General features: G+C 52.8%; 1 protein-coding gene across 3 annotated transcripts in view; it reads left to right on the top strand.

Annotated features, from left to right (window-relative positions):
* The window catches only part of PSD2 (pleckstrin and Sec7 domain containing 2), an 87,482-nt gene that overhangs the window by 36,734 nt on the left and 37,694 nt on the right, over positions 1–13,054 (top strand). For 2 of the 3 annotated variants that reach the window (XM_032703144.1, XM_032703146.1), the window contains exons 2-3: positions 4,543–4,645; positions 6,593–7,171. In XM_032703144.1, the coding sequence (XP_032559035.1) occupies positions 6,657–7,171 (515 nt within the window). In that variant the 5' untranslated portion in view covers positions 4,543–4,645; positions 6,593–6,656. The remainder of the gene's footprint in view (positions 1–4,542; positions 4,646–6,592; positions 7,172–13,054) is intronic. The other variant, XM_032703145.1, reaches the window with a different exon arrangement.

The following is a 13,054-nucleotide window of genomic DNA, read 5'->3' as shown; positions in this document are numbered from 1 at the left end:
TCTGGGATCTGCACCCCAGCATATCCCAAAGCAGGATAGCCTGCTTTGTCACCTCTTCCTTTCCTGACACCCCCACTGCCCCCTTCCTGATGACTGATCTGACTCTGAGGTTTTTTGATGAGTAGAATTTCCTTGTTTTCTCCTTCACTCCCAGCACCACAGAAGCCACATCAGAATGTGCCTTCCTCCTCTGTGTCACCCCTGTGCCTCCTCCTCACCCCCTGGACATCTTGTGGTACCAGGGTGAGGACAGACAGGACACCTCTGCTATGAGGAAAGTCTGAGAGAATTGGGATTGTTAAGCCTGGAGAGGAAAAGGCTTCAGGGAGACCTGAGAGCCCCTTCCAGTGCCTAAAAGGGCTCCAAGAGAGCTGGAGAGAGACTTTTCACAAGGGCATGGAGTGACAGGACAAGGGGGAATGGATTCCCACAGCCAGAGGGCGGGGTTAGATGGAATATTGGGAAAGAATTCTTCCCTGTGAGGGTGGGGAGGCCCTGGCACAGGCTGCCCAGAGAAGCTGTGGCTGCCCCATCCCTGGAAGTGTCCAAGGCCAGGTTGGACGGGGCTTGGAGCAACCTGGTCTGGTGGAAGGTGTCCCTGTCCATGGCAGGGGAGTGGAACTGGATGGTCTCTTCCAACCCAAACCATTCTATGATTCTATCTTCACCAAGCCAGAGGGAATGGGATGTGGGGCAGCAAGGAAAAGCAAGGCTGCTGCAGGAAGCAGCCCAGCTCAGCATGAGCTTGAGGAAAAGCTCATGCTTGACTAAGCAGCAGGATTCTTCTCCAAGCCTTCCTGTGTTGCAGCAGCCAAGTGGTTACACAAAACTGAAGTGGGAGCCTTTCCAGTTCCGAACACAGGGAAGAAAATTAAAAATAAATCATTTCCCACCAGCCATTCAGCTTCAACAAAAGCTGGGAGACTTCCAGAGCCAGTCCCTGAAAGAGCTGCTGTGTGGTTTCCAACCCCTCACACAATCAGGGCAAACTTTGCTGCATCTCTGCCCGGCCTCTTTGGGACTGGTGCTTCCCTGCAGTGGATGCCCGCCCGGCTTCGCTGGCCCTGCTGCAAATCCAGTCACCATGGGATGGGGTATTTCTGCTCTCCATCGCTCCCAACCAGCCCTGCCCTGTCTCCCTGTGGTCCAGGAGCTGTGCAAGACCTGGGGCTGGAGCAGGGAGCTGGTGGCTATCCTGCAGTGCTACGCTGTGGCACTGAGCACATCCCAGTGGTGAGCTGGTGCTGCTGGGATTCTGATAAACGAAGCCAGTTGTAGTTGGCTTGCTTGGGTCTGGCCTGCAAGAGAGGGCAGCATCCAAGTCCACAGGGATGGGGTCCTCAATTCCTTCAGCTTCTGTCCCATCTCTTCCACCAAACCCCAGCTCTGGGAAGGAGATGAAAAGGCCATGGTTAGCAATGAATCATGGACGCCTTGGCTTCCCTTAGCATCTCCCACAGCAATAACAGCCTCTTTCTAGCATGAATCTGTGTTCTTCTGCTTATGTGGGCCAGAGCTGGTCTGGTCCAAATCATGGAGCTCGTGCTTAACAAATCTCTACAGCCCAGCAGGGCCACAGTAGCCATCGTTGTGACTGTTCCTGCCTGGAATATATGCCAGGTCATTTCCTTTTCTTTCCAGAGCCCCTTTTTATATGCTAACCCATGTAACATTTGCAGGAGGCTGGGAACAGTGGACATGAAAGGGGTGCCCACCCTACCCACAGGACCTGGGGAAGCAGCAGTGACTTGAGAGGGTGCCTGAGCCTACAGAAAGGACAAGACTTGTGAAAATCCACTGTTGGGAACCCACATATCACCTTCCAGCCCTTACCTGCATTGGAGAACACTTTACAAAGCAGAAACAAGAAGAAATGAGTGGGGACTTGGGGAATACCAGCCTGCAGTCCAACACAGCCAAGGCTGTACTGCTTTGGGGCAGTGAAAGGAGCTCCAAAGGGGAATCTCTGAATGCCAGCCCCTCCACTCATTCCCCCAGTGCTGCAGTGTGTTCTCTCCCAACAGTCTGGTTGAAGCTGTGGCAGCTTTGGGCCAGAAGCTGAGCTGCATTCCAGTGCTTTCCAGAGCAGGCAGAACGATGTTGAGAGGCTGGTTTTGAGCTTTGTCCAGAACTGGTGACCTTTCAGCTGTTTGCTGGAGGCAGATGTGGACAGTTGCAGCCAGCTGTTCCATCATCATTTATCTTCCAAGTTGTCCAAGCTGTGGCATCACAGCCTGTCTCCTCTTCCCTTTGCCCATATTCCTTCCCCATGCAGATGGGGAAGGCAGCAGGTCACAGAATGGACTGGAGGATGGGAGAGACCCTCTGCAGCTGATGTGGGATGTGGCTGGGCTGCCTGGCTGGGTGTGCCAGGAGTTGGTTGCATGACTTCAGTACAAGGCATCGCCATGAGGAGCTGGGAATGGAGCCACAGACTGTTACAACCCAACCTCCCAGTTCCTCTGGCGTTTCTGGGAAGCCTCAGCCACTCATGAGCTGTGTGTGCTTCCAGTGGCTGTCACTGCAAGCATAAATCCATAGCTGGTGCCTTGTTGGGTAGTTTGTGGTGTGTGGATACACACCCAGCTTGCCTGCAGACTTCAGGTGCACAGGGCAGCCTCCCTGCAGGTGTGGGCAGTGGAATATGGATCCAACAGGAGACATGCAAACCTCAAGGGGATCAGGAGGCTGTGAGAGGCCTGGATCTCTCCTCCTGGCTCTGCTCAGCTCCCAGCTTGGATACGCCGGAATCCGATGGTCTTCCTGGCTCAGCAACAGTCTGTCCCTGCATCCTGCCAGGGCTTCCCTGGTTCCAGCAGGAACCAAGGCCAAGGAAGAGCATGACTAAGGGTTTAACTATTGACTCCTCAGCCGTCCTTCCAAACCACAAACATCCTAGGGAGACTTCACAGAGAGTGAAACAGTGGCATAATGCAGTAATAACAAAAAATGTTATTTTTTAAATATTAAAAATATAAGCTGGGTAAAAAGTTAGGAGGGATGGCTGGGACATCACTCACTAAGGTTTGCCAATATTTCTTACTCAGGCCTGTCTCCTAACTGCTTTTAGTTTCCTGTTTTCTGGTTGCATACAGCTGTGCCAAGCTCGAGCTATTGGACTGGAATTCAGCTTGGGTGGTGCCTGGTTCCTACTGAAGCTTTTGGATGGATGGCAGGGAATTTCAGCCCAAACCCTCTGGCTAGTTTTAAAAAAATGGGCTAAAAAAAGCCACATGTTAAGGGAAAGACCAGCAAAGCTTTGCTGGAAAGGTTCCTCCAAAGATTTGAGCAGTGGATCGATGTTGCATGTCTGTATTATACCTTCACTGTGGTAAAGTTAAAATTTGGCCCATGTTGGGGTTTCAGCATTTCTTGAGGTTACAGTGTGGTTATGCTCAGGAGAGTGTTGGTAGTTTTGCAAGTAAATTCCTGGAAGATGCTGCATTGGCTTGGCCCTGTTTTCAGTAAATGGGAACACCAAGTGCCTGGGACTGATTTTCTGTCCTGGATTTGGTGGGAAAGAGATTTGCAGGTTTTCCATCGTCATTTGGGATGCCAGAAGAACAAGCTAGAAGAGACTTGGCCCATATGTGTGAACCTGAGGGCTTGTTTTGACTTCCCCTTGGGAGGGCTCAGCTCCTGCAGGTAGGATTCAGGAGGCTGAAGTGCTGGTGTCCCAGGAAGTCTAGGCTGGCCTTTCTCTTGTCAGGATGGCAGAGAATGAGGCTGAAGACCTGTGAGGGCAAGCCCAAGAGAAGGTGTAAGCAGATCCCTCTGCAGGGACTTGACACAGGTATTTGCTGCCAAGCTCCTCCATGGGCTCTTTCCAGCCACTGGAGAGCAGGTGGCACTTCTGGAGCCTGATCCACCCATCACCTCTAGGAGCACACAGGCAGCAGTGCCCTGTCTCTCTGTCTCCATCAACTCTAGCAAGTCTGGCCCACAACCTCAGGCAGCTGTCTGTAGGTGCCACACCATCTGTGGTGACCTGACATGCTCCTCCAGCCTGGAGTCACCCTCACAGAGAGGCATCACTGCCCATTCTTGCGTTGTACAAAACACCCTGCAGGGGAAATGCTGCTACATCAATGGCTTTTATAGCTTACAAAAAGCTTAAAAACCTCTAACCTGGCTCTTGGTTTGTTGGTGTGGCTGGGGAGGGTTGTTGGGGGGGGATCAGTCCATGACACAGGTGTGTTGCTCTCTGGATCTGTTGAGTGAAATTGGACATTCAGTGGGATCATCATCAAGTTTCTCCTGAAATCTGCAGCCACAGAGTCCCTTTGCTCTGCTTTAGCTGGTCAAGGGGGGTTCAGAAGGAAAGATATCAGAAATCCTACATGAGGAATACTCTTGTAGTGCCATGTCTGAAAACCGGGGAGGTTTGTGCCGAGGGAGGAGCACCTTGCAGAGCTCTGCAGAGAACAGGCCGTGGGGTGGGTCTGGGAAACAGCCTAATATGGAGCAGCAGCAGGATGGCAGGAGATGAGCAGAAATCTCCTCTCTGGCCTGGGTCTCACTCTCTGTGCTCCCTTGTTGCAGGCAGGGGCCGTGCCGGGATCGGGAGCCCCGGGCTGTGGTAGGTGTGGTGATGCTGCGCGCGCTGTGACGGCGGGGGATGCTCACGGATGCACCTGGAGGAGAGGTAAAACTGCCAGCGTTGCCTCCAGGAGGGACCTGCCCCATCTCATGACCCTGGCATGTGCAGCCCTTGAGGAGGGCTCCACCCCGAACCTGTCCCTGTGGAGCTCTGAACTCCCCACTCCTCCCAGTTGTGGGAACAGAACACAGAGACAGGGTTAGATCTGAGGTCCGGGATTGCCTGGGCTGTGGGACCGGAGCAAAGTCAGCCAGAAATTGGGGTTCCCCTCATGATCTGTCCTGCTCAGCCAGCAGCTCAGCACATACCTGTGTGGATCTGCCCATACCCAGGCTGTAGAGGAGTGTTTGGGTCCAAATCCCACCTTTCCCTTGCTCAAGAGGAACTGGCAGCAGAGAGGAGGCTGCTGACATCTCCACAGGGTGAGGGGTTGTAAGGGCAGAGGCAGCAGCAGCCCTGCACTCCTTGTTACCATGAACTGGTAGAGCGCTGACCTGGCTAAGCAATTAGTGATTTTCCTGCTAATGAGAGCTGAAACTTAGCAAGTCAGAGCACCCAGAGCCCCTTGCTGACCCCTGGACACCCTCATGGCTGCTCAGAGAAGAGGTATAATCTCTGGTTTACTGAACAACATGTTCCAGTGCCTCACCACCCTCACAATCAAGAATTTCTTCCTAAACTCTGATCTAAACTTGCTCTCTGTCAGTGTGAAGCCATTTGCCCTTGTCCTGTCACTACATACCCTTATGAAAAGTCCCTCTCCAGTTCTCTTGGAGCCCCTTTAGGCACTGGAAGGGGTTCTAAGGTCTCCCTGGAGCTTTGTTTCCTTTAGGCTGGACAACCCCATGAACACAGATAATGTTTTAAAAATATCTGCGAAGACACATATTGTTTTAAACCAAAATCAGCTGTTACAGTGGCCCAGTCTGGGGGCCATACAGAATACTCCTGCTTCCAGAAGAGGTCATTTCTGGTGACACTTGATTGCAGCTGGGGGGGATTACGATGGAGAAAAGCTTACATGGAACTGTGGGGCTACAGCCCACAGCTGAGGATGGTGCTCGTAAGACTTGCAAGCTTTGCATCAACAGGCGTGTTTGCCAATAAAGTGCCTTTTTTTAATCAAAAAGCTACTTGTCTTGTTTGGTGCAATGAGACAAGCGTCCTTCCCTTGTCCTACAGAGAGAACATCCCAGGGTACGTTCAATCAGGACACTTTTGCCAGAGTTTTAGCTGGCAGCTTGTGACACCATTCAGCAGCAGAAGAGAAGTGGTGCTCTGGCAGGCAGGATGCTCTGCAGAACTGCGAAGTCAGCAGGGAGAATCACACAGGTTGGCACATCACAGCTGCTTTGAAGCGTTAGAAAACGAATAAATCACACCTACTGCATGCTTCACCTACTTGTGGTGGGCAGGGAACACTAGGGAATAGCACCCTGATAGCCAGCCTGGGAAAGGCAGCTGTACCACGTTCCTGTCCCCAGCCCTGGGCACTAACAGCCTGTGTGGGACAGGTCTCCTGTGCTGAGGCTGGGACTGTCTTCCACACCACAGATAACCCAAACTCCAGAGAAGCAAGCCGTGTAAACTGCCAAAGCCTCAAGCTGAACCCCTGCAGCTATTCCTCCTCCTTCTCCTCCAACTTCGTGGGCGCAGCTCTCCGTGTGAAGGCAGGAGATGCTGGCCAGGAAGGGTTCCTGCCATTGAAACCCTCCTCAGGAGCACAGACCCTGGCAGGTGCCCACAGGGGTTATGGGAGCAGCAGGAGAAGGTGGATGGTCGGGCCTCAATGTTTCAGGGCCATAAGAGCAGATTTTCCCCTCCGGATCTGTGCCGAATAAGGAGCACTAGCCCTTAAGGTCATTCCTTACTTTTACACTGAGGATTTGAGGAGGGGTGGGAGCTTCAAATCGCTGCCGCGGTGCTATCAAAAACCTGTGCCTTTCTGACAGCCCTTACCGGTGTCCATGACATGCTTATTTCCCCTTTTAGGTAGTAGCGAGCCTGAGCTGAGCGCCGGGAGCGATCCCGCAAGCGCCGGGACAACAAGCGGAACATGAGCGAGAGCGGCCCCGTTCCATGGTCCGCCGAGCGCGAGGAGTGCGAGCCGCATTCCCCGGGCTCGCAGCCGTCCTGCAGCGACGGGGACGAGCAGCTCGGCCAGCCCCAGGAGCCTGCCAGCGGGAGAGCCAGCCCCCGGCACGATGATGCTCAGCCCTCCCGAGCGGAGGGGGAGCGCGGGGCCCCGCGGGACGAACATCTGGAAGCGGTGACAGAGCCAGGCGAGAGGCACAGCGAGCAGGGACAGGGGACAGGCGCTGCCAGCGACAGCGCCCCCGAGGACGGGGCAGTGCTGGCCAACGGGGTGGACACAGCGCCGGTCACGGGGCCGGAGCAGCCGCCGCGGCAGCAGCGGGACGGGGACATTCCCAGCCGGAGCAGCCCGGATTTGGGGGAGAGGGGCTCCCCCAGCCCCGAGATACCCAGAGGGGCCCTCAGCAAGGAGCGGTGGCACAGCGTCCTGGGATCCTCGGAGGCTCTAAGCGCTGACGAGGCAGAGGAGCAGTTCGGGTGAGTGTGGAGCCGTCGTGGCATTGGCTCAGCTCTCGTTTGTGTGTGTGTGTTGTTTTCAAGGCTCCTTGGTTCGAGTTACTCTGCTCCGTGTGTAACTCATCAGTTTAAGAAGCTGCAGCTGCTCTCATGGCTGACTGCGGCTTTGAGAAACTCTTGTTTCTCTCTGGGCTTCTCACAGAGTTTTCCCCTGTTACTGACTTTTCTCTCTGGACTTCTCACGCGGTTTTTCCCTGTTACAAATGCAGAAAAGCTCTGTTGCAAATGCAGAAAAGCTGTGATTAGAGCCAGTGCCTGCCCACAGAGTCACTAAGATGAAGGAGAAGCTTTTGGGAATCTCAAGAGTGCTGGGTGCTGGTTGTGCTCACTCTGAGCGTGTCTCACAAGTTGGGAATTCAGCTGCAGCACTTAAGGCAGAGTTACCTGAAATTGCTTAGGGCAAGTATGACAGCCTGGGGGTGGTGCAGAGCCAGGCTGGTCTGGGGGGTTGCTGTGCCCTGGAAGTCCCTGGCAGCATGGCTAGTTCTGGCAGTCCCTGGGCTAGCGGGTGACAGCTGTGCATCCAAGAGAGGACAAGACACTGAGCTTTGCTCTCTGCTGCTCCTGTGACAGGTGTTACCAGTGCCTGGGTGGCACAGGGGCAGCAGTGTGAGACAAAAGATATGAATGTCATCCTGTTCTCAAGTGCCTGACACAAACCAGCACATGTGCAATGCCCCTCGGTCCCTGAGTCCTCTGTGCTGTCAGCCTGGCTCACAGGAGAACTCTCCAGGCTGGGGCAGATTTTATGCCTCTACAAGTTTCTAGACCTCCCTGGGGCTCTGAAGGTTGAGGGCTGAGGGGGAATGACAGGTCACTGGGGTGAGGTGGGGTGCTTTCCGTGCCATTCCTGTGGGAGTGGTATGGATGCTTCCCTTTGCCACCAGAAATCAGCCAGGGCTCTAGAACTGTAGCCACCTGGGGTTGATGCCTGTTGTGAGGTTGATGCCTGTGTACCTACCCCGGGCTGGGAGAGATGCTGCAAGTAGGAGGGGCTGGAGAAGAGGAGCAGAGGTTGTCCCAGAGGTACATGGCCTTCTGAAGAGAAGCTGTGGAAAGGACAGGGTGGCCAAGGTGGCCTATGGATCAGCTCCTGGCTTTAGCCCAGTGCAGGCTCCAGGCTGTGCTGATCATTTGGAGTGCTGTCTGGAGTGTGGGCAGGAGTGTCAGCAGAGCTGGGGAGCCACACAGGGTATGGGCTGATGGCAGGAGTCCCTCCTTCTTTGCTTCTCTGGTGTTGAACAGGCTCCCCTATAAAAAGCTGGTGGTTTGTTTTACTCAAGGCCTCCCACAAGAAGCAGCAGCACAGTTCCAATGAGCACATCTGAAGGTATTGAAGAGGAAGAGTGTCCAGTGCAGGCTGCTGCTGTGTGGAGAGTTCAGGGAGCCTGTCTCCAGGCAGGTCCCACGAGCCCTATAAGCTATGCAGGCAGATCTTGGATATCTGCAAGTCTCTCAGGTTTCAAGGGAATCATATTTGCTTGGTAGGTGGCTCTCTGGCAGAGGCTATGAGTTCAAGAGGAAGCTAGGAGTGGTCAGAGAATGCTGCTGCAATCACTGCAAGTGCAATTATTTTAAGGTACTTGGGCATGAATTGGGAGAAGTGGCAGGCTGAGGATGTGGAGATGATGCAACCTGGCTGGGCTCTGCATGCACAGCCCGTGATCTTATGCTCTAAACATATTCACTTGGATAGCAAATAAGTCTTTTGGGAAGCTGAATGCACGAGGGACAAGTCACACGCTATATTCAAAGGCAGAAGGGCAGCTGGAAAACTTCAGGGACACATCTGAAATCTGGGAAAGCGCTTATTGCCTGCGGATGGGGTTTAGCTCACTGTGTTCGAGCTCATCAGGACTTTGACCACCATTCTTTGGGCTAACTGGCAGAAATGTGTGGCTGGGCCAAACACAGCAGGGAGCTGGTCTGCCCTGCCCATATGGACTGTCTGGCTCTCCTGGATCAACGTGGGTCAGCAGGAGCGAAGCTGACAGATGGACCGAGGCACTGGGAAGTCACTGTCATCCCACATCACCTCTGAGTTTCCCCAGGGTTTTTTTTTCCCTTTGGGGAGTTGCTGTGTCTGCAATGACCCATTCTGGGTACAGGAGAACCTGGCCTGATGTTTTACTGATGAGCAGTCAAGTACTTGTTCCTGATGACAAATCACTTGTCATCATCCACATATTGCTGCTGGATGCATTTTGTCCCTGAATTTTGAAGGACTTTAGAAGGAGGGGATGAGTCCTGCTCTTCCTGCTGAACCAATGGAGAATTAAAGGGGAAAAGTCATTCAAGGTCATCACTCCATGGTGGAGCTGGAGAAAGGAACCATGATTGCCCTGCTGAAGGCAGGAAATGGTCTATGCAGGAAATGGTTGGTAAAAAACTCCAGGAAATACAGCCAAAGCTTTAGTGCTTGTGCTTCATTTTGTCATTAACCAAATCCCCTTTTCCCCTTTCTGGTTTATCCCATGGCATCCATTGCCAGACTGATACACCATTTGTCAAAACCCCATTTTCCTGTCCTTGTGGCTGTGTTGCCTAGAGATCTTTCACCTTCCCAGAAGCCCCCAACATTGGCCCTGCTGATCTCAGGGAGATCACAGCTCTGCAGTCAAACTGAGAACGATCAGTGAATGATGCTCTCTGCTTTCAGCCCCATGAACTCATGCAAAAAAAGTCAAACTTTTAACAGAGAAATCCCCACCTCTGACTTGTAGACACACCTAGTCCCTACAGTTTTGGGACTGCAGCCTTTGCCCACACATTTCCACCCATGACAACCTGTAGCTGTTGAAAAATGCAAATTCCATCATATAAAGTTTCAGAAAAACTTTGCAAAAAGCCTGCAGCACATAGGCAAGAAAATCCTGATTTCCTTCGTGTCCTTCTCTGGTAGGACTTCCCCACTCCACCAAAACAGCAAACTTGTGACAGCAGGTTGAACATGAGTCACATTGTTGGGGTGTCCTGTGCAGGGCCAGGAGCTGGACTCAGTGATCCTTGTGGGTCCCTTCCAACTCGGGATGTGCTGTGACTCTATGATTCTATGACAGGGTGTACTTTATAGCAAGTAATTAACCAGTGAGAAATTAAATGTAAACAACTCAGTGCATACAACTGCAGGGTGGTTCAGCTCAGCCATCCCTGGTTGCCCTGCTCTGTGTGCCTCACTGTAAGCAATAAACCAGAGTTTCCAGAGACGGGGAAGGCAGCACAGGCAATTTGACACCGTGTTCTTCCTGCAGTACACTTACAAAACCTTGTGATTACAATGCACATAAATATACAACTCCTTATTTCAGCAAAGCAATTGCCTTCCCTGCTGTGTAATAAGTAGGCGACACCTCTCCATGGGGAGGCAACGTCGGGTTCATTCACACGAGCGAGGTCTTTCCCCGTCTCCTACCTTAGCCTGGCTTTCCTTGTGTGGGATGCAGATGGTGCTCCTGGATTAGTGTAAACTGTGCAGTCTCTTTGTCCTCTGTCTTCTCTGGGACTGGGCAAGGAGAGATGTGATGTGCTTGATGCTCACTGAGAGGGACTTTTCACAAGGGCATGTAATGACAGTACAAGGGGGAATGGTCTTAAGATGAAGGAGGATAGGGATAGATTAGAGATAAAAAAGGAATTCTTCCCTGTGAGGGTGGGAAGGCCCTGGCACAGGATGCCCAGAGAAGCTGTGGCTGCCCCTGGATCCCTTGAAGTGTCCAAGGCCAGGTTGGACAGGGCTTGGAGCAACCTGGGATGGAAGGTGTCCCTGCCCATGGCAGGGGGTGGAATGAGGTGAGCTTTACAGTGCCTTCTAATCCAAACCATTCTATGACTCTATGACCAATCCAGGACCAGTGCTCCTGTGCTGATCTCCACAGCCTTTGCTGGGACATTTGTAGGGATGCAGACTTTCTCCCTTTGCTGCCTGCTGTGAGTTTGGGCTCAAGGGATAAGTAAAGGTCTGGCATATGCCAGGTCTGTGGTGTGAACAGCCAATGGAAATGATTCTGTTCAGTGTGGTGAGAGGGTGGGACCTCTCTGGCTTGGGATTATGGCAGTGGGACCTGCTAAGTAATAACCAGGAGGTGCAGGGCTTGCTGGCTGTTGGTGAGTGTGATAGCCAGGAGCACCCAGGAGAACACCCACAGGAACAGCTGCTGTGCACAGCACCCTGGAAATGCCTGCTGTTCCCCCAACCTCAGGGGGATGGGCCCTCCTGCACAGGTGCTCTCACACAAAGCCATTCCACTGGTGATTGGAGGGAAGCAATGCAGGCCAAGGGGTGATGTCGTGGCTCTCTTGGAGCACCCGCAGAAACCACAAATCCCCAGGGTTCTTCCTTGGTGTATGGAGGACACAGACCCTCTGGAGGGGAGGGACCATGGACATTCACTGGGGATGGAGGATGTTGCAAGAAGTTTGGCAACTGGATAGACTGCCAGACAGGTCCAGAACTCCCATCCCTGGGTGTAATTTAGGCTGTAAAGTCCTTCCTGTCACAAGGAGATGAAGGTTTTAAGGTTCCTCCTGCTTTGTGGAAGGAGATCTTTCCAGTCCACATTGTCATGGCCAGGCACTGCAGTTCAGCCTTCAGGGAAGGATGGGTTTGTGAAGACAAGCTGCCCTGGGATGAGGGCTCTTTGGGCTGGAGCTGCTGCCCTCTGCCTCATTTCTGCTGTTTTGAGGCATGGCCAGCTGTGATGAACCGGGTGACAGTTTTCTAAAGCCTTGAGTTCTCGAAGTCAAGGGATTACGTGAGTCTCTGGATTCATGTAAGTTTTTACCCATGTGGCTGCAGAGCTGGGCTTGAAAACAGCATCTCTGATGGCTGAGACATCAGAGGGGACTTTAAAGGGTGCAAAAACTTGGGGTTTGGGGCCTGTCAGGTCTTGTGACTGGTGTAAGCCACACATGGTTGTCACCCTCTTTGCACAGCCCTTCAGGTGGGTCTGTCCTGCTCCCTGCTGTGCTGGGATGTCCTTTTCCTGCTGCAGCTGACCAGCCTGCAGCATCTCAAAGAAAGGAAGGTGTCATGGCACAGCCATTTCATGGGCCCTGACCTGCATGGGTTCCTCAGTCTCTTGGCACACTGAGAAATAAGAAACCCGAGAGCAGAGTTGGCCTCTGCTTTTCAGTGGCTCTCACCCTGGCACGTTAGAAACAGGAAAGTCTGCCTTCGCTCAAATTCTTTTCCATGAGCACTTTTCTTGCAGAGATGGGGAACAAGAAGCCTGGTAGCTGACTTGTGCCCTCTCCTCACTGCCACAACAGGGCTATGTGCACCTCTGGCTGGCAGTCTTCCCTCCTTACACTGTTATTTTCTGTTAGTTGTCCATTGTCCCTTTCATGCTATGACTGTTTTTGGTTGCTGTGGATTCTTGGGGTGAAGAGATGCCTGCTGGCAGATTCCCTCCTGTCCTGTAGGCACGTTCAGCAGTAGATAAAAGGCTGTTTTGGTTCCAAATCCAAACCACAGCACTGTATGTGCTGCTGTGAGGAAAGTGAACTCTGTGACAGGTGGAAGAAATGTTCCTGCAGCTTTTACCTGTGTCACCCACGAAATGTGGGACTGTGACAGAGCAAATGGCAGCAGTGGCTGCTGGAAGTGGGGAGGAGGGTTTCACCTGAGACCCTGGGGTATCTCAGGCAGGTCCTGCTCTGTTCCATGAGCTCTCCAGGTCTCTGAGTCAGAGACTATTGCTGGATTTGACTCAGATTAATTCTCCCAGTGCGGGTTTGTTTGAGATGTGCACTGGAACGTGTGCCTCTGCACCCAAAGCTAAGCAGAGTTGGGATTGCTGAGAGTCAGTCCTCCAGCAATCCTGGAAGCTGTGTTTGTAGGTTCTT

Source organism: Chiroxiphia lanceolata, chromosome 15 (assembly GCF_009829145.1).
Source record: "Chiroxiphia lanceolata isolate bChiLan1 chromosome 15, bChiLan1.pri, whole genome shotgun sequence".
In the NCBI taxonomy this organism is placed as follows: Eukaryota; Metazoa; Chordata; class Aves; order Passeriformes; family Pipridae; genus Chiroxiphia; species Chiroxiphia lanceolata.
Note: the sequence above shows the minus strand (reverse complement) of the source record. Positions and strands in the feature narration are given on the sequence as shown.